The sequence below is a fragment of the Pleurodeles waltl genome, chromosome 3_1, assembly GCF_031143425.1.
Source record: "Pleurodeles waltl isolate 20211129_DDA chromosome 3_1, aPleWal1.hap1.20221129, whole genome shotgun sequence".
Classification (NCBI taxonomy): domain Eukaryota; kingdom Metazoa; phylum Chordata; class Amphibia; order Caudata; family Salamandridae; genus Pleurodeles; species Pleurodeles waltl.
In genome coordinates, this window is record NC_090440.1 from 871,293,873 (window position 1) to 871,318,967 (window position 25,095).

General features: G+C 45.3%; 1 protein-coding gene across 3 annotated transcripts in view; it reads right to left on the bottom strand.

Moving 5' to 3' along the window:
* CLSPN (claspin) overlaps positions 1-25,095 on the bottom strand; it is a 270,119-nt gene that overhangs the window by 21,171 nt on the left and 223,853 nt on the right. For all 3 annotated transcript variants that reach the window (XM_069223824.1, XM_069223822.1, XM_069223823.1), the window contains exons 19-23: positions 21,261-21,422; positions 20,790-20,911; positions 3,752-3,888; positions 2,366-2,471; positions 1,322-1,401 (exon numbers count right to left, since the gene is read on the bottom strand). In XM_069223824.1, coding sequence (XP_069079925.1) covers positions 1,322-1,401; positions 2,366-2,471; positions 3,752-3,888; positions 20,790-20,911; positions 21,261-21,422 — 607 coding nt within the window. The remainder of the gene's footprint in view (positions 1-1,321; positions 1,402-2,365; positions 2,472-3,751; positions 3,889-20,789; positions 20,912-21,260; positions 21,423-25,095) is intronic.

Sequence of the window (25,095 nt, forward strand, 5' to 3'; positions counted from 1 at the left end):
CCATACATTTCAGTTCGTAAGTTGTAACCAGTACGAGTCTTGATAAACCTCCTGGTTATAATCTTGCGTCTCTCTTCAGCAACATCTTCCCTCCTTCACGATTCTGATGTATAATAGTACACATGAATCTATTGACGTCACTAACTATATTGTTATCATATTGCTTGAATATCAATACTCTTAGTAGAGTGCTCTGTTACTTTTGTATATATTGTTCATCTAAACAGAAAACCTTTTCTGGCTAGAGTTTACAAATCAGGGCAACAAGTGTGTTGTAACGTACGAGCACCAAAAACTATGTAACAAAAACTCTTTGGGGAATACAAATTGGATGTGCATTAACAAAAACCATTGTTGCCGTCTTTATAATATTATATAGCATAACATATACAGGGCTACTTGACCCATTAGTTTGCTCACCAGAAAAGAGGAGAATGGGGTGCTTGATAGGTGTTAAAATGCAACATAGCACCCTTGAGGACTGTGTGACCACAGGGGCACACCTCCTCCCCTCCCCTTATGTTAACAGCTCAACATGATTCTCAAATAAGGAATATGAATAAATTATCAACCTAACGGGTCAAGTAAACCTGTGTGCTATACGTTTTGGGGTGTCTGTCCTTACTAAGAGTAGCGCAAAAGACTAACATGACTGACAACACTCATCTGAATTCCTGCGCACTTATGATTGTTGTCATGACAAAAGTCTCAGCTCCATATGTGCCTTTCACAAACGGCTGAAACAGGCCAGAATAAAAAACAATAGGGTCTAGGGTTCATTATATCCCATTGTCACATGGAAACTATTAAGGGGTTACCTGGGCGTTCCAAGGTATTTTTGTACATGGCCAGCCAGACAGAAAATCTCAAAGTGCTCCCTCTAATATGGTTGAGCACATAATGCTTTTTAGGGACCAAGATGAGACCTGATAATAAAACATGCCACTAACAGTGGGTGAGGGTCAAACAAAATCTTGTGATTTGTCAACTGAGTCAACTTTTATCTATCCAACTGGCATGTTAAGCATAACCACAGACTAGAGACTGCATGGTGACCTTTTGAATATTTCACCATTTTGTTACCTTGTTTAAATATTCTTTGGAAGTGTGGTACAAATTTACAGTTTACATAGAGAAAGAAAAGTTTGGAAATTGAAATCTTTTCTAGCACTTTCCTACCTAGAAACCTATGTATGCTTCAAAGCACCAACGTTTACTTTCCCCAGAATGTTACAAAAAGATTAAAAAAACAAACAAACAAAAAAACAAAACAAAAAAACAAAACAAAAAAAAAACCAGCAATACAGTAAAAAGTACTCACACGTGGGACGGCATTACATTTGAAGGCTTCAATGAGATTGCTTGACTGTGCCTTTTCAGACTCCTGTACAGTAGTAGTGGCTGGGAAAAGCAACAGGATCGGGTCATTAATCACATTTTGCAACAAGCAACAGAAAGATGTCGAACTATGAACATTTTACTTATTGCTTAATTACAATGATGCCTCAGTTGCAAGAAATGCACCTGTGTAATACTTTCATGAGATTGTTATGTTGTACATGGTCCTAGTACCTCTCCATAAAGAAAAAAAAAAAAGAAAAAAAAAGTTGACGTACCAGTAAAGTGGGTGGTCAATATTATCTATGTCCAAGCAGAAATAATCACCCAGACCAGGAAGATATCTTTCAGTATAGGAGATCATTTATCCCACTCCTTTGTGCTTCACTTGCAGCTCCATGTTTGAGGAGATAAGATATGAGTGTTTCTCCGGGTTCTAATGTATGATACCAATATTGTTCCCACACAGACTGCATTGTCAATCTGCACTGTACAAACCAGGCACAATAGAGAAGGGTGCAATACCCCTGCCCCAAGAAACTGTTCAAGCCTCATCAGCAGTATGAGGCACTATTAAAAAAAACATTACAGTATATTTTAACAAGAATTTATAAACAAGCTGGATAACAATTTATTTTATTAACTGGCGTTTGAGTAACTAAACTAGATACTAAGGAAAGTACATTGGTTAAACTGGACAAACTCAAACCCCCGATTGAATATGAGGTTTCAAAAAAGACTGAACACCTAGGTTTTTACTTTTTATATTATCGGAAATTAACATGATGGTACATGGGTGAGCCCACTTCTATTTCTTTCACATATTTCAAATAAAACATAATGTACTGCTGTATATTTTATAAAGTTTGTGTACAAAATCAAACTTAAGTATTATGTAATGTAGCATGGCAGGTTTAAGAGTGAAAGCAAAAAAATAAATAGTAAAAACATAAGTAATTTAATTACACTAGAATTTACATATACATACACATTTGTTTTTAATTTCTGTCTGCAATGATAAGTGTACCTTTCCGCTGCAGAGATTTGGCAGTAACCTTCTTTGCCAACTTCATGAATTGACTATCCTCTCCAATCTCTTCCTCCGCCTCTTCATTAACCTTTCCACTTGCCTCCTGCAAATGTAAAATTGCATTTTATTTGAAGAAATTATGAAAAAAGTTGGAAATTAAAGAAACTAGTGTGAGGTAACATCTCTGCCAATGTGTGGGTGAAGGAATACCATGCACACTGATTTAATAAAAATAATTACTGAAAAGTTATTTACTTATAATCCCACATTCTGGGAACATTCATTGAACAATCCTTGATTGGCCCCGCACATGTGCAGGATTCTGGATTTTGCAAACAGCAGGATCCCGTGATGGAAAATGGATGGTAACAAAAAAAAAAAAAAAAAAGAGTCCAAGCACACCAAACTAAAGACTACATTTCTCTACACACCGGTACTCTAGAAACAGTTGAAGTTTTCTATTCATACACAAGACAATACAGTAAATAAAGAAAACCCAGAGAACGAGCAGAACACATGCACATACTGCTGTTGTAAGGTCGAAGTTTCAGTAGATCCTCCCATCCCTTCCCAATCTCCTCCCACCCCCCCCCGTGGAGGAAAGATGCAACATAGGTGCTTTATATATTGAAAAGAATGGAAAGGGAACTAGTTATTGAGCAATTGTGGAAGATCTCCCTCCTGTTTATTTTCATTAAATTTAGAAACACTCAATAGCAATTGGTGATCATGCTTATGAGAATTAATGCAAATGCCATGCATAATAAGGCTCCGAGGCTGGACAATGTGGTTACATTTAAATCTCTTCCAGAGGAAAGCTATAGTCAAATTAGTGGAATATCAAACAGTTTTTGCTATGACTGAATATCAAAAATCAAACCAAGTTGTTTCCTGTAGTTATTCTCACCTATAGTAAACGTGTTAAGTAATTAAAGAAAGAAAAAAAAGAAAAAAAAAAAACTTGTCACAACTGTACTTTCAAGGTTATTAAATTGACTTACTATGGAGGGATTTTTGTTTTGGGTTTTTCCCCCTGAAGAAAAGAGACTTTACTTTGGTTACCGTAATGTTGCCCAAGAATGATGCCACCACAGATTTCCATCCTTCTACAATTCAACATAATGCATTACTTGGGCAATCTCAAGTGCAGTTCTACTGAATTAAATGGCAACATTTATCTTGCTTAATTTGTCTCGAAGCTGCAATCCAATAAACCAATATATAGCCCAAAAGACCATTTCTTGGCTAAGTTGCCAGACTCATTATTCCCGGTTACAAGAACAGGAAACCATCCACAAATCACTGGGAGGTGGTGACAGACCAAGGACTAAAGGAACTACTACTCTGCAACAGGACACCTAAGGTGCCATATATAGTAAATACCTGCTGTCTAAGCCACTGCTGCCTCTCAAACCGCTCTTTTCTATATTTTGCCTCTGTTTCATCAAGCTCTTCATGGTGCCCCTCGTTGTCTTCATTTTCAGAGTCCCCACGGAACATGTCCATCTGAGAAGCATCATCTGAAAGGAAAACAGACTTGCTAAATGTTTTTTCTTCTGGTTGGTCTTTTTGTAATAATCACCGTTTAGAACAAGAAAGCACAAACTATTGAGTGCGTCAATACAACAAATATGTTTTATTTTGGGCATCATTAAATATTCTTATCAGTCTGCAAAGACTCAAAGCACTGTGTTTCATACAAATTTTGAGTGGCGAGGATAGCAAATAGGGTAGAAGAACAAATTCTTAAAAGGAGACAGGACTTTGCAAACATACGTTCTTATCAAGAACAAATGGGTGTCAGCGCCAATTACATTCACTCTCCCACAAAGCTGAAAATCTGGTCTAGCTATTCCGAGTGCAATTTGCTGTCATGGCAGCTATGACAGGTACCCGCTTGTCCACCCGTAATTCTTTGCCTTCATCATGGAATGCCTAATACACAGAAAAATCTTAATAAATCCGGTAAGAATTGGGCTACACAAAAAAAGTAAATTAAATTGACACGTTTGATGAGGATCTCTTGTTTCGTGCTGTCTCTTCTAGATCTATTTAAAACCTTTTAAATAGAGTTATGTTTTGCGCGACTATCCCTCCCACTTCAGAGAAGGGATACAATTTTAATGTTACACCTCTTTTGCACAAATTATATCAAGACCTGTATTGTTTGGGCCGGCGGAAGATGTCATACTTAGGAAGGACACAATGTGTAATAAAGGACTTTTTGCCCAGATTACTGTATGTAATATGAACCCTCCCTCCTCCACTGTGAAAGGTATTCAGCGGAAGCTCTGGAATTTCAGTTGTGATAACAAAACTCCTTGAATCCTTATACATGTGCTGTACAAGACGCCCCATGACAAAGAGCTAAGGGTTCCTGAAATTAACATGTTACTTTCATTAACACCCTTTCTGCTGAACTTCTTGAATTCTCCCCCAGGCACCACACTGGATCTAGAATGGTTTACCAAATGCTCCCCCACACACACGCTGGTAAATGCCGCTATTTGACATTATAGCTCACCGTACAGACGTATTAGCTTGAAGCTGTACATATACTACTGCCCCGCATACTGACATCAGTTTTCTTTTTCAGGACTTTTTAGAACAAAAGATACCTTAACACCGTTGTCACAACATCCCTTAAGCACCCCAGTATCCCGGTTATCAGGCACAGTTTAATTACAGAATCACTGTACACCTCATCCCCTCACTCCTTTGCCCACCTCACCATGTCTCCCATTGTTGATCCCACCCTTCTACTTGCTCCAATGACGTGTGTACCCATCACTATCCCACTAGCAATCCACTCCTGCGTCCCACCCTCCCCACACTTTTTCACATTTCCTTTGACAGCCTCTTCCTTTATAGACTTCCTTTTTCATAATTTGACGAAACTCCATTTCAAGCACCCAGCCCTGGTGATAAGGGGTAATCCCAGAACCCCATTTCCGAGCAATGTTTATTTTCCCCACCATACAGCCCAACTTCAATAACCATTTTTGATAGCTGGTATGATCTGCCTGGCTCCTAGGCCCAGTATTACCAGTCAACTCTTAAGTTGCAGGGGTAACCTCCTCCAGAGAGCCCCTAGGCGCCTCCCAGTAATCTCCGACATTGGGACAGCTCCAAAGTGTGCCCTCTGACCCACAGCCTCCAAGGTAGTTCGCATTGTCCACCCTGACTATCCTAGAATGGTGTGTTGGGGGGGGGGGGGGGAGAAGGAGAGAGAGAGAGAGAGAGAGAGAGAGAGAGAGAGAGAGAGAGAGAGAGAGAGAGAGAGAGAGAGAGAGAGAGAGAGAGAGAGAGAGAGAGAGAGAGAGAGAGAGAGAGAGAGAGAGAGAGAGAGAGAGAGAGAGAGAGAGAGAGAGAGAGAGAGAGAGAGAGAGAGAGAGAGAGAGAGAGAGAGAGAGAGAGAGAGAGATATATATATATATATATATATATATATATATGGATCAGGTGGAAGCTCGCTTTTATTGCCACCTCTGATGGGAACTCTAGAGCCACCCTCCAATCATCCCCATCTATTTCCCCCAGGTCTTCTTCCCATTTGTCCCGCAATTTCAACAAAGGGGGTTGCGTTTTTTTTATTTCTCATTACTGTTCCATATGTCAGCGAAATCAGTTTTCTATCAACCTGCCCATCCAACAGTCTTCCTTCCAATGGGGAGTCCTCTTGTGTCTTCTAGAGAGACACATTCCCTAAGGGTATGCCTCAACTACCCATAGCGCAACCACTGTCTCTGGCATTCAATACTCATTCCTCAACAAGGCAAAGAGAACCACCCCGTTGGCATCCCACACATCCGCCTTTGTGAAAAGACCAATGTTGTCCGGTCCCAGAGATCCTACAGAGCTGCCATGGGATGCATCCTAGAGCTCTCCCACAATGTCGTCCTCGGAGTCAGCTTACGGTCCCAAACCATCTTGCTGGTCAGCCTCTGCCATACATTTACAGTTGTCTCCATTGCCAGGCATGCTTCGTGCAGCAGTCTACTACCTTATATCGTGTGCCGGTAACTCCTGTCTCACGTTACTACCCTGACAATACCAGGTCCTCACAATCCATATATGCCCAGTCATTAACTACGCTCACTTGCACTGCTTCACAGTACTGTCAGACGTTGGGTAGGGCTATGCCTCCTTCGTATTTAGATTGCTGCCAAACCCTCATTGTAATATGAGGTTGGTCACCGCCCCACCAAAGCAGTGTCCGCACTAGAGCGTCCGCCTTGGTGAAGAAACTGGCAGGAATTGTACTAAGCTGGCTCTCTATATAGTGCACTAAAAAGAAGTACACCATGCACAGAGTCCAGTGGATCCCCAAATGGTTTGCAGAGGCAAATGTAGACAGTACTATCGCTCTTATTGTGGTAGTGTGGGCAAGCAGTTAGGCTTATCTGTGGTAGTGCTGAGAATTTGTTGTATTCACAGAGGCAATAAATGAGACACTCGAAGAATAAATCAGACAGATTTAGGAAAATAACACTTCTTTTTATACGTAGTTTGAAACCAAAAACTTTGTTACAAAATAAGCATGGTTTTAAGCATAAATACTTTCAACTTGTAAAAGTAGACAGAGCAGTTTTTGAGTTCTTCAATGTTAACTTGTTTTCTGCCCATAGGTTAACTAAACATGTACTTTACGACAAATTACGAGACCAATATCTGAGACATGAGGTGTGTATTGGGCAACGGTCTGGACCACACCAAAAGGTCACTCCAGGCAGCACTGGGTCAGCTGGGTTCAGAGGTGTAATACAGCGTTGGGTGACTAATGTGTTTCAATGGGGATTGGTCTCAGTAAACATAGGCTGCAGGCTCTGGCTAGGAAGCCAGTTGGGGAAAACCAAACGTGGGGTCCTAGGGGATGTAGGTGCACCTTTGCTCCTCTTCTCCAAGACCTTGGGGTGACGGATGAAGGGATGACATGGGTCTGAGACTGAAGGCATCATTGTGGAGTCGGAGGGGTGAAACCACTGTGGACTCTAGCTCAGGAGAGCTGGGAGTCTTTGTTGACACCATGGACCCACTTCAGCTTGGGCCTTAGACAGTTTCTCTCACAACAGAGGCTGTGGGAGAGGGGGCCTGCATGCAGACGCTGCAGGCTACTTCGGGGAGTCCAGGACAGGTGTACTTGGACTCTGGGGAGTTGGGGAACCTTGTTTGCATCGGAGCTCCACTCCCATTCGGTGGCGGCGGGTGCAGTGGTGATTTCAGGTGTCGGGTCTTTGCGGTTTAGTAGGCTGCAGAATCCTTTCTTTAGAGTTGTTTGGGGAGTAGGTCTGCTGCTCACAGGACTCTTAAGTCCTATTCAAAGGCAGGCAGTCCCCCTGGGTTTCTGGAGGCTCACCTGCTGGACAAGCTGCAGAGTCCATCGAGGGTTGCAGACAGGCCAGCGGGGTTGGTACCGGCCAGCTGCTTCTCTCCTCTTCTACAATTCTTCAGTGTCCTTGGGCTTCTTAGGTCAACAGAATCTGAGTTCTTGGGTACAGGGGTGCACATGCTTCTGTTGGGAAGCAGGCATAACCCTGACTGTAGAGGTCTAATTTAATCCAAAACAAGATGGAGGAATTTAAGAAGCGGTGTCCACTTCAGTTCGTTTACCTTAAGGGTGGGACTGGCATGATGTGGGTACACCTCCTAATCTAATTTTCCCGACGGTCTTGCTGCTAAGAAGTGGGGCCAGGACAGGGGGGGGGGGGAGGGGGAACAGTTAGTCATCTCTGCCATTTGGAAAGACCTGGGTTGCATTATAGAGGCAGCTAGGTCTTTGAAGCTTCCCACCCTTGAATGTCCATGCTGCCTGAAGGAGGTGTCAAACCCTTGCACCAACTGCAGGCTTATGTCTCTGGCCTCCACGAGCACTGGCTCTCATCTTAGGGGTCAAAAACGTGGCTCAGGTGGCTGAACTGGTCAGGACCACTCAGCCAACACACAAGTAGTTGGTAGGTTTTCTTGGGGCACCACTAATGTGCTGTCTGGATGCAGGTATTGGTAAATCCAACACTGGCATCAGTGTGGGTTAACCAATACAAGATGTTTGGTACTAAACATTCCTATCTTCAGTGAAGCCATCATATAGTCCAGGGAACTCGTGCTTACCAGTGTCCAGCACATGCATTTAAAATAGATTCCCATGTCAGTTACTATGTCTGAGGCTCTACAAAGACCTAGAAGGGGCATAGCTGCTCGTGCAGATATGCCCACACAAGTAATTTAATGCACCATGCCTTAGGGCTGTAAATCTGCTAGACTTACATATATTGCATGTAGTGTTAGGGCACAAGGCACACAGGCTGTGTGCCATGTTGTGTTTTCACTTTGGTCTGCACCAAGACACATAGCCTGCAATGGAAGCCTGTCATGTGCTTGGTGAGGGGTCCCTTAGCGTGGCACAATTTGTGTTGCAGCCCTTAGGGACCCTCTTTAGTACCATAGGCACCAGGGGTACCATTTACTAGGGACTTGCATAAAGTGCTAAAGGTTTTGTCAATTGGGGAAGTGACTGCAGTTTTGAGAAAAGAGATCTAGCACTGGGGACCTGGTTAGCAGGAACCCAGTGCACTTTGTCAAAAATAAAATCAGATACCAGGTCAGTCAAAAAGTGGGAGCTCACCATGCCACAAAGGGTGCTTTCCTATAGGGATTCTATATGGCTGTTTTTGAGTACATTTAAGAACCTTGGGATTGCCACCTTTTCAACCATTGCGCTTTCCTCAGCAGTGAAACTGGCAGCAACTGCCAATGTCATGTCCTGCCCCAGACTTGTCATGAGGAGCCCTAGATTTGCCTTATTATGCGAGTCTGGAGTTTCACTAATCCACATTCCCAGATATTTAAGCCGTAATGTCTCAACCCGTAACAGCAAAGCAAGTTTGCTATCCCCAATTCCTCTCTCCCATCAGGAACAGTAATGACTTACCCCGATTTAGAGTGAACCCTGAATGATCCCCAAATATGCGGAAAATATCTCACAACCTTTCTAGTGTGTAGCTCACATTTGTCAGGTATAGTAAGACGTCATCGCAATATAGTGATATGCCCTCATCCCTTCCATCTCTCTGCTGCTAACCCCAGACATGCGCATCTATTCGCAAACATTTTGCTAACTGCCAGCACAAATAACATCGTCGAGTGGGCACCCCTGACGTTTGCCCCTTCGCACTCTGAATTCCCAAGATGTGTGGCCATTACCCGGTACTGTGGTTGTCAGCCTGTCATAAAGCAGTCAGACCCACCTAATTTATTTAGGGCCGAAATCCATCTTGGCCAGCACCCCAAAGAGGTATGGGAATTCTAATTGAATCAAAGACCTTGTTTGCACCCAATGAGGCAATGACCTGTTCCGTCGGTGAGGCCCCCACCCCCGCTAGGTTGTTTGTGCAGCTGTCTGAGGTTCAACCTGGTCAAACGACCCACTATAAAACTGTTTTGATTCGGGTGCACCAGTTCCGACACCACTGTGCTTAGTCTGTTCGCCCGGTCCTCCGGTTGTCACTGCCCCCAACCAGGGTTTCCAGTCAATTTGTGCCTGATGGTTTTCCACTTTGCCGCCTGGTTCACTGCTTTTCAGGACCACAGCTGCCAAATCAACTTCCAAATCCTTCCTCTGGGCCCATTCGGTTGATTTTTTGCCCCAAGCGGGGAGGAGAATGGGAGGAGCCAGGAGGCAAGCACAGTGTCCCCTACTGCGTCACCCTCCGATCGAGGGCTGCAGCCGACTAACCAGATGTTACCCTGTCAGCAGGTCCCGGCCATCATTTGTGCAGGCACTGCTAGATGAGAGATTGCTGATAAACTGGATTTAAGCCATCATTAAGCTAGCTCCGCCCCCTTCTCACACCACCACCTGGCACCACAGGAATCGCTCCAAGCTGAATGCGGACTCAACTTGTTCACTCCTTTCGTGCCCTGTCCTACTTGTGAAAGGCAGTAGTTGGCAGTTTCGGGTAGTCCCCGTCTTCTTCACTGCATGCCTTTCACCGCATACCTGATGGGGCTCGTCCAGCTCTGCATCAGCTCAGTCTGGTGCTTTGTCACCCGAGGCATCTCCCGGTCCGGTTGGGTACGGGGGGCATGACCATATCTTCCAATGTACTCACCCTCTGACCGAGGGCCACGGACTCCTTCGGGGGTTCTTTCATTCTGAAGCTCCGAGCAGTTGCCGGGCAGACGTCATTTTGGCCTCTGTTTCGGCGGCCAGCGTGGTCTAAAGCACAGATTCGGTGCCCTCTGTGGGGGGGGCGGGAGCCAGGTTATGGATGCTACCTTGATGTTATCGGGGTGCGTACTCCGCGCTGCGAGGTCTTCAGGCTGTTTAGATCAGGATTTAGTGCTCAGGGGCCTGCAAGGGGCGCAGGAGCTCGGACATGTACATCCCACAGCATGGACGGTTAGGCCACGCCCAACGTCAGTTTTCTTTTAAACTTTTCCGTGCTCCCAGACAACGTATGAAGTGCAAATTCTGACCGTCTACTTCACAGAACTGAGGGAACGAAGAGTGGTGAAGAACCTGCAGTTAGAGTATCCTCCAGAAGAAAAAGTTACTTACCTTCAGTAACAATCTTTCTGGTGGATTTACAAGTTACTTGCCTTCAGTAACACCTTTTCTGGTAGAGACTAACTGCAGATTCCTTTCCTCTTGGGCAGTACCTTTGTGTGCCAGTAAGCGGAGCCTACGGCTCAGCATCGAAGTCATCCACACCAGATATAGGCAGCACCCAGTGCACTGACAGTTCCTTTTGTAGCACATTTTGCACCCACAGATGTAGTCGTATCAGAATGGTGGTGGCCAGTGCGCTGAATCTAAGAAGGACCTTCCAGAAGGATTCCAGTTTGCAGAGCGGGGAGGAAGGTTGAGTCAATAAGGAATCTGCAGTTAAAGATTAACAGAAGGATTACGTTACTTACCCTGTAAGCATCTGTTTGTGGCATGAAGTGCTATAGATTCACATGCTCTGCATACTCCTGCCCTCTAGTGTTGGTCTGGAGTGGTGCAAGTTGTTTTTCTTCGAAGAAGTGTTTGGAGTCACGAGATCGAGTGATTCCTCCTCTCTGTGATATTACGCATGGGCACGGACTCGTTTGTTAGATTCTTTTCACCGTCTGGTTAAGAGGTGTGTGCCTCCACTCAGTCTGTCAACTCAGTTCGTTTTTTCGAACTCTTTCCTGTTCGGACGTTATTGTATTCAATCGCACTTCTACGATCTCAGTGCTCTAGTTGTTCATGTCAGTTTGTTCCCTGACCAAACTCCCTTTGGGGTGCCAGCGCCTGCCTCCGGTCTACCTTCCACGTGGCTCTGGAATAGACAGGAATGATTCCTTCATGGAACAAACTCCATTTGCTTCTGTTCTCTGTTCCACACCAAGTGTTCTTTGGTACGATTAATATAAAAACTAAGGGCTCTCTTTGGATCTAAACAATGGAGTCTCTCCTTCGACGGATCAGGGTGAGCAAGAATGTCGAAAAGGTGATAGTCTGACTAGTGTAAAAGGGGATCACCCCCTTAGGTAGAAAGGAGGCATGCAGTTGAAGAAGCTGTTTGTCCTGGTAGAAGACAGTATACAGCAGGCACATGAAGAAGGCCTGAAACTTGCCCACCATCCAGCTGATGTAATCGAAACCAAGAAGACAATCACAAGGATCAGAAGTCTGAGAGGGCAGGTATGAATGGGTACAAAAGGAGAACACATCTGGGAGGTCAAGACCAAATTCAAATCTCGCTGGGGCATAACGGAAGGCAGAAACATGTGCTACAAACAAATGAATCCCAAAAGGTGACAAACTGGGACAGCTGATTTGGCAACCTCAAAAAATCCAAGAGAGAGCAGACAAAATTCCTATGATAGTACCCAGTGCCAGGCCCTGTCAGGCCACCGAGACAATACCTTACACAGTCTGGCATGAAGTGGGTCAACATGCTTGGTTGAACAAGCCACAAAAACTTATCCCAAAGGCAGGCTTATACACACACTGCTATTGCCGCTCAATCTCCAAGTATGAAGATAGAGTGAGCGCAGGTACAGGAGCGGGGCCCGGCTGCAGCAACCGATCTCCCCGAAGAGGCAACCTGACTGGAGGACGGATGCTAATCCCCAGGAACTGGGGATAACATACTCTCCGTGCCCAGTCTAGAGTCACTAGGATGACTCACAACTGGTCAGACCCGATCTTGAGGACCTGGGCAGGAGTGTTATCGGCGGAAAGGGGTATAGGAGTCTGAAGTCCAATTCAAGCAAAATGTGTGACAGAGCGAGAGCCGCTTTGGAAACGCCATAGCGCAGAACAACTGACACTACACATTCTTGAGAGTGGCAAACAGAGCGAGACAGGGTACTCCCCGTTTGTGGAAGAGACCTTGCTTCACCCTTCAGGTGTAAATGCCATTAGTAGTCCGCAAGGCATGAGTTAATCTCCCCTGGCATTAAGAGATCCCACAAGTTGTTGTATGACCAGGAAGAAGTTCTGACATTCAAGTGAAGTCTAGAACCTCAGAACCTCCTGCCACAGGGTCCACGATCCAACCCCACTTCTTGCAGTAGCACATGAACACCTGAGCAAGCCTCCCTTTAACGCATAGTAGGAAGGCTTTCACCACCAAATGGATAGCCTGGAGCGTCAACAATTTGACATGGAGCTGCCCCTCTGCCACAGGTCCGAGCCTTCTGATCTTCACCTCTCTCAGGAGGCCACCTCAGCCCAGAAGCGACCCATCGGTAACCAGTCAACTCTAGAAAGGGAGAGGGGTCTGCCGCTGATCAAATCCTAATCTATTAACACCCAATGCAGATCTCTGGCAGTCTCCCTCTGAAATCTGGAGAGCGATTCACCTGGTGCTGTGCCCACTAGGACTTCAGATCCCACTGTAGAGCCCAAGTAAGGTGTGCTTCACTAGCAGGATGCAGAAGGCCATCAGGCTCAGCAATCTCAGTCAGTCTCACCGAAATCAAGGACTGAGGCACAAACATCAAGATCATATCCAGGATGTCCTAGGTGTAGGAAAGTAGCACCTTCCTGACATAGTTGCCCCCACTTTTTGCCTGGTGTCAGTGTGTTTAGACTGTAGTGCAATGCGATCCTGCTAATCCGAAACCCAGTGTTTGCTCTCTCCTCAAAATGTAGTTGCTGGTAAACTATTACACCTCACAGTTGGCATAATGGTGCACCTATTTAAGTCTCTAGCATATGATAAATACCCAAGTCGTAGGTACACCAAGGAACTACCATGAGTTACAGCATGTATTGTGCCACCTATGAGAGCCCATGCAAACTGTCTGCAGGCTGCGTGAAATGGTTCATGCACTTTTCACTAAAGATGCAAGGCTTGCCTTATATCCTGGTTACCACACTTAGACATTGTAAGTCACCCTTCTGGTAGGCCCTTTAGACCAAGGGCAGGATACATGTCTCTTAGTGTGAGTGTACCCCTGCATGAGCAGGGTACTCCTACAAACCACAGCCATCATTCCCTGGGCTTTGTATGTGCAGGAAAGCCATCTTAAGGTATGTAGTGGACACTGGCCAACACGACTGGTCCAACTACATAATGGCTTTTCCAACCCTAGGCATGTTTGGTATCAAACATGTTGGAATCATGCAACTGCAACTATACCTATTCCAGTGTTAGTTGAATGATACCATGCACTCTGGGGGTTCCTTAGAGGATCCCCCAGATCTACCTGTAGAGCCTTGCAGGGTCTGCATGCCAGCATGTGCTGCTACCGACCCTGGACACTGTTCTGCCATTCTGCTGATGGGCCCAACGTGAGCAGAGGGAGGCAGAACAAAGAATGTACTGTAGGGAAGAGGTGTGACCTCTGACTCTGGCTGGGGGCTTCTCCAACTCCAGCTGGCTCTCCTTCCTGCTGAAGGCCTGCCTTGGCCTGATCCTCCTCTAAGGATCGAGTCACAAGGGCCTTGCTTGTCCTCCAAAGTCTGCAATCTTCCTTGCACTAGCTAATTGCATTTGCCAACGCTTGTTGGCGTCCTTCTGGCCACTGACCCTCCTGCAATCCATCAACCGACATGGGACAGCCTGTGTGTGACTCCAAGGATTTTGTGCTTCCCCCTGGACTCCACAGCTGGACTTCAGGAGCTTCACCTGAAAGAGGTTGGGCATTGCCTTCCTGCACTGCCTGGACATCTGCTAGTGGTCTGGACACAGTCCCCTTCTTTTTCAGGTTCTTCTCATCCAAAGTCCACCCTTTGGCTCTACCGACCTGGTCCACGAATTGAGGTTTTCACTGACTTCAACAAGGGTTTCCAATGCTACTTCAATCCTATGCACCTGATCTCCCTGGTGTAGGTACTCCTGTCTTCTGGGTATCCACGGGTGGGGGCACTCTCCAACCTTCCAAGTGCCAACTGAGTTTTTTGGGGTCCGCCGGGAAGGGTCCTGAATTCATAAAAATGCGACGGTCCTGTGTTAGCCTATGGGCCACCCAGCTCGATAATTCTGCACCCGACCACCTGTGGGATTACAGTTACTTACCTCTGATATTTTCTTACTTCCCAGCCCGTGGGATTCTAAAACACTTACCATGGGTGGGTACGTCCATTCTTATACCACTTTCTTAGTATATGGTTTGGTACCCCCAAAGGGCCCCAGGTATCTCTATGCTATTTCTATTTGTTTCTAAGTATATGTTGTGTGTGTTGATATCTCCAAGTGGAGATATACCATTAGTAGTATAGCCTGCATGTTGTAATAAAGAATAATTTATTTTTACCTGGTGTGGTTCTTTCTTGTGAACAGTTACTGACTGACTATTGTGGTATTGCAAGTGCTTTACACTCCTCCTGGATAAGCTTCAGTTGCTCCCCACAGCTACCCCCATAGAGTGCTTATGCTATCTGGACACCTAAACGCTATCACTAAGGGTTGCCTGCACGGAGTATAGGGTGCCACATCATAGGTGTGCACCACAAACTGAGCCAGCCTCCTTCACTGGACTCTTCTCACCGGAGATTATGTGCAAAACATCACTTTGCCCAGAACGGCTCCAAAGAAAGGGAGCATTTGAGGAGGAGTCAGATGTGATTTCAGCATGTTGATAATGAATACCAACAAATGTAGAAGGTTTGCCATAGTCTGGGGAGGTTGGGGGGAGCTGAAGCCTGCATTGGGCTAGCCCATCTTCAGCAGCCAGTCGTTGAGGTGTGGAGAAGACTGGGACCACAGGCCTCAGAAAATGAGCAGCAACCACTGCCATCACTTTCGTGAACACATGAAGTGCACTGGTGAGGCCAAAGGGGAACACAGCAAACTGATAATGCTCCAAGCCCACCGTGAACTGCAGGGATCATCTGTGGACCAAGGATATGAATGTAAGTGGCTTGCACGTCAAGCACTACTATCCAGTCTCCAGGGTCTAGGGCAAGCAACTGGGAAAGAGTGAGCATCTTGAACCTGTCATTTCTTACAAAAGGCTTTGAGCATGTGAAGGTCAATAATAGGGTAGAGGCCGCCAACCATTTGTAGCACCAGAAAGTAGTGAAAGTAGCGGCCATGACAATTCTGGTGTCTGCACCTTATTGATGGTTCATGTGGCCGAAAGAGCCTGCACTTCCTGACGCAAGGAGGACAGGTGGTCCCCCAAACAGCTGTTGCAAAGATGGTGGTACTGGTGTTACCATTTCCAGGGATTAAAGGGCATAGGCTGGCCAGTCTGCAACTCCCACTCGTATGAGGGGCCAGTCTGCCACTCCCGTAAAAAGTGTCAGATTCTGCCCGCTACTGAATGGCAGTGCGCTGAGCAGGGCACACTAAAGAAATGGGGGGGAGGGGCAGCAGGGGGTTTGGAAGACTGGGCTGCACGGTGCCCTTGGTATCTGCAAGATTTGTGGGAGCCTCTACTGCAGTCATGAAAAGGCTGAGTAGCCTGCTGTCCTTGTGGGTAAAGTTGATATTGGAGATGGGACTGAAGCCCCTCACCGTAGCCACAGAAGAGTTGAAGGGACGAATGCTGCTCACGGAGGGCATTGCACAAGCCCAAGGAGCGTGCTGGGACCCTGTTGCTGTCTTTAAAGCACTCCATCAGCTTAGTCACAGAACAGACGAAAAGCTTTGTAGGGCATTTCCAAGTGGCTCATCTGGACATCACCTAAAAAAACCCTCTGGCTACAACCAAGCATGGCACAGAAGACCCCCACTGCTCTGCCGAGCAAATGGTGTCCAGCCTACAACAGATGGTGAACTTTGCCATATACCAAACATCAAGCTTGGTTTGCGTGAGAAACACAAACCTCATCTGGGATTATGGGCAGCACCTGTGCCACCGAATCCTACAGAGAATGGGAGTATCCGTTTTAGACTCGCCATCTGGGGGAGTAAGTAGGAAAGGCACTGGGATTGACTGACTGACGAAGCCTGCACCAACAAACTCTCAGGTGTGACGTGCAGGGTGAAAAAACCTCGAGTACCCAGGTGCAGGACAGTTACAGTGGGCTAGCTGACAGTTGACTGGGATCCCAGGCTACGGTTTGGACCAGACCACCAGGAGTACATCGTAAGGGCTTTCTTAAGTGGGAGCAGGGGCTTCACACTGGTGTGCCCCAGCTGAAGCCACCACAGGCACAAAAAAAATAGTTTAACTTCCACATGCAGGAGCTGTAGATAAAGGACTGCCCTCCTCATAAAAAAATTGCAAATGACACATACTCCTCTGTGTCTGAATCAGGTGGAGAGACCAAACCAGAGTTTTATGAGGTGTCTAGTCCGACTGCCTCACCCAACTCATACCAGTTCTGCTCAGGGAAGTATTGAACAATGTCATCAGTAGGATCAAAGACCCTGTACTCTGCTTCTTCCCTCAAATTCAGGCTTGCCAAAGGACAGGGGCACCTTATCCAAACAGAGGGCTATTATGGCCCTGATGGCACCAGTCTCAACTTCGAACAGGCCATATTGGAGTCTGACAAGACAAATCGGTATGTCCTCTTCATGTACGTTTTTCTGTCATTCTTTGTTTTTATGGTGTGTTGTTTTAAGCCAGACAATTGTATTAGCGTTCCTGTTTGGGGACAGTGATTTATTTGCACTGTTTCTTACTCCTTCTGTGTTGTTTGAGATGGATAGCTCTCTTGTTTTATACATCATCAATTGTGTGACCGCCATTTTGTTGTGTGCAGATTAGATCTCCATATATATTTAGCTACATCCTATCCATCATGGATTCTAGAATTTAGTGGTAACAGTGGGCAAAATCTGGTTGGCCTTACCCCAGAGGCGCTCCGTGTATAATGCCCCAGAAAACAGACTTTATTCAGGGATCTCAATGTCAAGTTGGTTGATGAGAAAACCTTTGCAAATGTCAGTGAGTTTTGGTTCTGTTCAGTGGGGCAGCAGAAACACATTTAGGTTGCTCTTGCTGTTGGAAGTCTGAACCACCTAGCTCTCAGGAGTCCGGTGCTAGGTCAGAAAGGATGGGTCCCCAGGAGCAGGCCTAGGACATCTAGTTACAGACAATGCACCAGAGAAACAGAACACAACTTAATCCAGTCAGCCATACATGCCTCTTTTACAGCCTCTTTAAAGGGAAGAAATGGCTTTGAAGTCACAAGTCTAGGGGTGCATGATCTCGGTTAGCAGATCTGCATTGGTTTCTAGAATTACCAACTGAATGTTCAACACTTCGGCAGCTTCACAGACTACCAAATCAGCTTCACTGACTACCAATACAAAACAGGCACGCAGCTAAGTATGGGGCCTCAGTGTGGCATTCAACTCTGTCTAAGGAGAAGTATCTAGGCCATAGCATTTTGAAAGTCTAAATAGATGGTAGAATCAATGTAATGAAGAGGGAGCAAATAATAGGCCACCTCCTCCTCATCGTAAATGACTTCCTGAAGTCCCCCAACATCATCTGCATCCAAACAAAATAAAAAATGTTTTAACCTCCAGTAGTACTGGTATCAGGGTAGTCGCACTGCCTGAAAGTAGCCTCAGGCCAGAGACTTTTGTGTTTCATAACAAGACATTTGCAGAGCTCAGGCTGAAGTCAGGTCCAGATCTTAAGTGGGTGTCAGAACTGGGTCCAGAGTCAGCATCGTAACAGTCTGAACCAATGTGGACTTTGGCACAGGTGTGAAGGGTTGGACCGGCACCAGATGGCAGGGCTGGCCCAACATACTCCGAAACCAGTCCCAGGATGCTTGTTACCAGTCCAGGGAGAACCTGGCCTGGCAGTTCGGGCTGGACTGTTCCCATGAAGAACAGGGTCAAGACTGATTTGCATATGGCTGGGTCCAAACTGGGGTGGCATGGTGAGCAAAAGAACAATGGATTAAACCCATATCTGTGACTGGGGGGGGTGAGTGTTTGCATTGTTCAGCACCCTGTCCATCATCCTTTTGTGTTGGTAAAGTTGCTGTAAGTGGGAAGGGTATGCCCAGATGTGGGTCCCTTTCTCACTGTGCCACTGGATTCAAGCTAGCCTGGCCGATGAAGGGTGATACTCTGAAACCGGCCCCAGGATGCTTGTTTCCAGTCCAGGGAGGACCTGGCCTGGCAGTTCGGGCTGGACTGTTCGCATGGGGAACAGGGTCAAGACTGATTTGCATATGGCTGGGTCCAAACTGGAGTGGCAGGGTGAGCAAAAGAAAGAAGGATTAAACCCAGATCTGTGACTCGGGTGAGTGTTTGCATTGTTTAGCACCCCGTCCATCATCCTTTTGTGTTGCTAAAGAAGCCCAACAGGGTCAGTCAGCACCAAGCCATGCCCTGCAGACATAAGTCCAATTGAGGGACCTGGTAGTAAACTTAGGTGTCAGGATTCTCCATTACAGTCCACAAGGGTTACAGGGCTTTGGTCCAGTAATTCAATCAGAACTTGGAAGGATACAAGCTACCCTATCTCCTTGGACCAAATGAATGGGCAAACAAGACTGAGCCAGTTATGCTTAAAAAAGTAGTAATACATATGGTCCCATTGGTCGACTCTTAAGTTGGTTTCCTTGTTTGACAAGGGTGCTTTTAAGGGAGAGAGTAATGTGCAAATGTAGAGCCAAGAGAGGTCTTCACACCGAATCAACTCCTCAATTGGCCTCATCAGGGTAAGGCTGAGGATAAAGGAGAGGCAGAAACACTATGACAATAGAGGATCTATGCTATATCTTGCTTATGTAGATCACTACAGATTACTTATACCTACCATACACAGATTAGGAAACGGTCCTTGGAGATCCACAGTGATATTCAGCAAAACTTCTGGGTATTTATATGACAGAGGGAGGCAAAATTGTCCCTCTGTACTCAGATTGTGGGTGCCACCAGTGAGCTTGAGCACAATTTACTACGGACTGGACCTCTGTTGGATAGAATGTTGGTTAAAAGGTTTATATCTTCATTTGTGGAGGACATGCTAGTACATTTAGGTTTTGAAAGTAGGTTCTATCAAATAAAATGTTATCAATGATCAGCTACTGATAGTGGCAGATGTATTAGGTTGTTCCTAATGTCTTCAACAGGCAAATTAATTTCACAAATATTATTGGTAGCCAAGTTAATGATTATACAAGAATGAAACCGCACTGTTCCTCCAGGAGCAACTTTGTGGTGGTCCATGTTTTGCAACTTGTACACCACGAACTAATGGACAGCACTGGGAAGCCCAATTCTAAAGGATCCAGACCCCTTCCAGAAACATGTTATAAGGCATTTAGTTTTGACGCAGTGGAGTCAGATGGCTGGTATAACGCCATCCCTTACTTTTAGGAAAATTGGAATGGTGGGACAGACTTGAAAGCATGACCTGCTAAATCGAGGTAAGAGGCAATTAACCTTTAGCTACACATCACCTTCATTAGGTTGCTTGTAGACACTGCTGCTGTTTGGGGTACATTGGAGACAACTGGTTTCATATACTGCGTCTAACACTTAAGTATAGTGGTGCAACCTCTAAGACCCTACATGGTTGCTATGTTGTGTTGTCCCCGATACTCCTGGTGTGCCCTAATAATGTTGTGTAAAAAGTTTAAAAAAAAAAAAAAAGTTGTGTTGATAAAGGCCTTACAGTATCTTCAAACCTGTAACTCTTCAAAGAGATTGGCTGGGAATAAGCTGCATGGGAATGACATCTTCACTCTCCTAACTCAATGACATCAAAGGGGAATACATAGAATACCTAGACAATGAAGGGGATAACAGTAATCTCACAGGATCCCCATGTGAAAAAACGCGGTTGGATAAAGAAGCCCTTTAGTCATCAACAACTGCACGACATTTCATTTCTTTTAATACTTACCTTTAAAGATCCATCTATTTTTGTCACAGAAAATGTAAATTAAATTCCATAGTTATTTTATAGAAGAAGCAACCCCACCAAACGTTAAATAGTGGTTCGATGCAGAACCATACTAAGAAAATTGTGGCCATCTTACAAGAACCCTTTTGTTCTGGGGTAATCCGCACCATACCTAGATTTTTCCACCTGAACTTTCTTAGGCGGCCAGGTCCATCACTGTGAAGGTCCCCATCAGCCAGGTATCGCTCCTGGTAGAAACGCAGCTGACGTTTGTCATCATCCATTAGCACTTTTCTATAACAAGATGGGCAAAAAGTTGACAGTCAATCAAAATGCAGCATGTCATCTTAATGGCACTTCACCTCTGGAATCTATACATGTCAAGATCACAGTCATCACGCAAAATAAAGCCATATTTATGGATTAAGGATATTTTGAAGAAAACAATCATGTGTCCCTGCTCACAGACAGTATTGCAGGAACACACATTTTACCACCTTAAAAAATAAACTTTCATAAATGTGAGTATAAATAAGTACGACTTCCTGTTTGGACATCAGCAAAACATCCATATGGGTCTCATCTCTGCCAACTTAAATGCAATTTGTACACTTTCAAGAAAGAAAGAAACGTGAATTCTGACCTGTGTATTTTATTGACTTGGTCTTGTAGTTCTTCATCTGAAGGCAAATCTTCATCCACAGCATCTTCCTCATATTCGTCATCCTCATCCTCAAACTCATCTCCACTTCCAGCATCGCTTCCAGATAATTCAGCCTCATCTTCAAGGAAATCCTGCATTTTTCTTAAGTGGAATTAAAAAAGTAAACTCAGTAGTCTGCTCATTTAATACAAACCACAAATATACCAATTCCTGGTTTCAACACAATTATTCTTTGGTCTTAAACTCTCATCACAGATGATATGAAGTACTAAATAACCAATCAGACCAACTACACTAACAAAGAACGTTTTGGTAAACTGTTAATATCCAAGTGCCATTTTGGATTTGTCTGTCGATTTGGAACTGTGAACCACAATATTCTATTAAGGAGATTAGTACTCGTGGCCCAGGATGACATCAATAAAATAAAATGGTTCAAATAGTTCCTACAGGATCAGGCCCAACAAGTCTTCTTGAGCCCCTTCTTGTCCCCTCAACCTGTGGAGAGCCACGGGGATACCCCTCCCTCTGACCTCTTAATGTATGTCCTACTCGTTTAATATGCTTTGCAATGTGCAAGTTGGCCTTCAATCAACTCCACCATTCAATTATAACTTAGACAAGCGAAGTGGCCCAGTAGTGCAGTTATAAAATCTCCTTATAGAACTGGAGACCTGGATGTGCAATAGCTTTCTATCACAACTCTAAATAAGGTCATCTTATTCAGTACAAAGAGATACCTACCAATACTTTGCTTTTTATCCCCAGACTTTTAGGGTTTCAGTTACATGGAAGGATAAGTTACTTACCTGTAAATCCTAGTTCTCTTCCAGGGGTATCCTCATCAAAGTCATAAACATTGAATATTCCCGCCCTTGTGTGGGGACCCCAGAGCATATATAAAATACACACATATTATACATGTGTAAAACAGCAATGCAGGCTATAATCATAAACAGGCTAAAATGCTTTATTTCTATGAAGTTTTTTTTTTTTTTTATAAAATCACAATAGAGAATAAATATCTACCCAAGCCCCCAAAACTGGGCTTAGGAGAGTAAGCAGCAGTAAACACTAGAGAAAGAGAGAAAAAAACTACATTGAAAAACAATGGAGCATTCTTAGCCAATAGGCTGCATGCAGGTTAACACAGGAGAACCATAAAAACGTTGGCACCGTGCCTTTAAGACCCTGAGCACCTCCAGTATCCCACCATGCCTCAGGGGTGAAGGAAAGGTGGCAGTTGGTTCACAGTTAGGTCAGTACTTTTTTACGGTGACAATCTGTGTAACTGATTCGAAAAACAGTCTGTCCTGCACTTCTAGGAGACGTGAGTCCGGGGAGGAGGGTGGGTTGTTTATGACTTTGATGAGGATACCCCTGGAAGAGAACTAGGATTTACAGGTAAGTAACTTATCCTTCTCTTCCAGGGCATCCTCATCAATAGTCATAAACATTGAATAGATTAGCAAGCCCATCCCTAAACTCTGCGGACTGTCTAATAGAAGTGCAGGAATAGACACGTATTATGCAAATAAATTTCTCAGAGAGGCCTGCCCCACTTGGGCATCCGCTCTTGCATCTGAGTCCAAACAGTAATGTCTAGTAAACGTTTGTACAGACTTCCATGTAGCAGCCTTACAAATCTCAGATATTGGAACATGGTTAAGGAGGGCAGCAGTAGCCGCTTTTCCCCTTGTGGAATGCGCTTTAGGCCTAGCTAGTAATTGTTTATTAGCCAGCTGGTAAGTATTAACAATACAAGAAACTATCCATCTTGATATAGTTCGTTTAGATGCTGCCTCTCCTGTCCTCAAATGACCATAATTCACAAACAAGCGGTTGGAATGTCTAATCGATTTTGTTTATCCAAATCAAATTTCAGCACTCTTTTCAAGTCTAAGGAGTGCAATGCTTTCTCTGCCGGAGTCTCCGGATTGGGAAAGAAAGTCAGTAAAGATAAAATCTGATTGATATGGAATTCTGACACCACTTTCGGAAGGAAAGATGGGTGAGTTCGCAGAACCACTCTATTGTCGTGGAAAACCGTGTACGGTTCTTTGGAAGACAAAGCCTGAATTTCGCTGACCCTCCTCGCTGAAGTAATGGCCACCAAAAAAGCCGTCTTCCACGTAAGGTGTTGTAAAGAGGCCTTCTGTATAGGTTCAAAAGGAGGGCCCATAAGTTTTGCCAATACTATGTTCAGTTCCCATGGAGGAGATGGTCTCCGAATGGGCGGAAATTTTTTTTTCAAACCTTCTAAGAAATCCTTGACTACAGGTTTCGTAAAGAAGGATTCCTGAGAAGGTGACTTACGATAGGCTGTAATGGCAGACAAATGTACCTTAATAGACGATACCTGCAGACCGGACTTTGCCAGATGAAGTAAATAGGACAGTATGACATCCTCCTGAACCCGTATGGGATTTTGACCTTGTTGACAGCACCATATGTAGAATCTCTTCCACTTAAAAGCATAAGAGCGCCGCGTGGAAGGTCGTTTGGATACTGTTTGGAAGATGTTCATGCACTCCTGTGAGAGCCCTAGGTGCCCATACTGTAGGAATTCAGGAGCCATGCTGTTAAGCTCAGAGAGGGTAGGTTGGGATGTAGAATCCTGCCCTCCATTCTGCTCAGAAGATCCGGTCTGCACGACAGCCTCCTGTGAGGTTTTTCCGATAGGTTGAGGAGATCTGTGTACCAGAATTGACGGGGCCATTGTAGTGCTATGAGAATCATTCTGGTTCTGGATCTGTACAGTTTGTTGATCACTGCCGGTATGAGGGGAATCGGTGGAAAGGCGTAGAGAAATATCCCTGACCAGTCGATCAACAGGGCATTCCCTCGAGATCCCGGACGGTAGAACCTGGATGCGAAGTCTGGGCATTTCTTGTTTACTTAGTCTGCGAAGAGATCCAATTGAGGTCGACCCCATTGAGCGAAGATGCATTCAACGACTTTGCCGTGTAGGACCCAATCGTGTGCGTCCTCTAGGGGTCTGCTCAGGAAATCTGCTTCCACGTTTTGTTGTCCTGGCAGGTGAACCGCTGTAAGTGACATTCCTCTGGCCAGGAGCCAATGCCATATCGTTTGGGACTCTCGAGAAAGGGGTAGGGATCTCGTTCCCCCCTGTTTGTTCAAATAATACATCGTGGTTGTATTGTCCGTTTGTATCAGGAGAGTTTTCCCCTGAATTAATGGTGTCAAAGACTTGAGAGCCAGATGGACCGCTCTGAGTTCCAGCAGATTGATGTGGTACTGCTTTTCCTTGTCTGACCACAGGCCCTGAGCTTGAAGGGGACCCAGATGAGCCCCCCATCCCTGAAGAGACGCATCCGTTACCAGAGTGTCGGATGAAACTACCTGGTGAAACGGAGCACCTACTGACAGGTGAGGTCTGTGCATCCACCATTTCAATGACTGAAGTGCCGCTGTCGATAGTCGCACTCTGTCCTCCCAGCGACCTGTCCTTTGGCTCCATTTGCTCTCCAATGCCTCTTGGAGGGGCCACATGTGCAGTCTGGCATTTGGGACAATGAAAATGCATGATGCCATGGAGCCCAGCAGCGATGTCACCTGACGTGCCGTAGGTGCGTTGGCTTTCAACAGGTCCTGACACTTCCTGTCTATTGAGGATAGTTGTTCCTCCGAAGGATACACTCTTTGGAGTTCTGTGTTTATTATAGCTCCCAGGTAGTGGAGGTTCTGTGATGGAATCAAGTTGACTTTTGGTAATTGACCTGAAGACCTAGAGACTCGCAAACCCTGAGCACAATGTCCTGATGGCTTCTCGCCTGCTCCAGAGAAGAAGCCT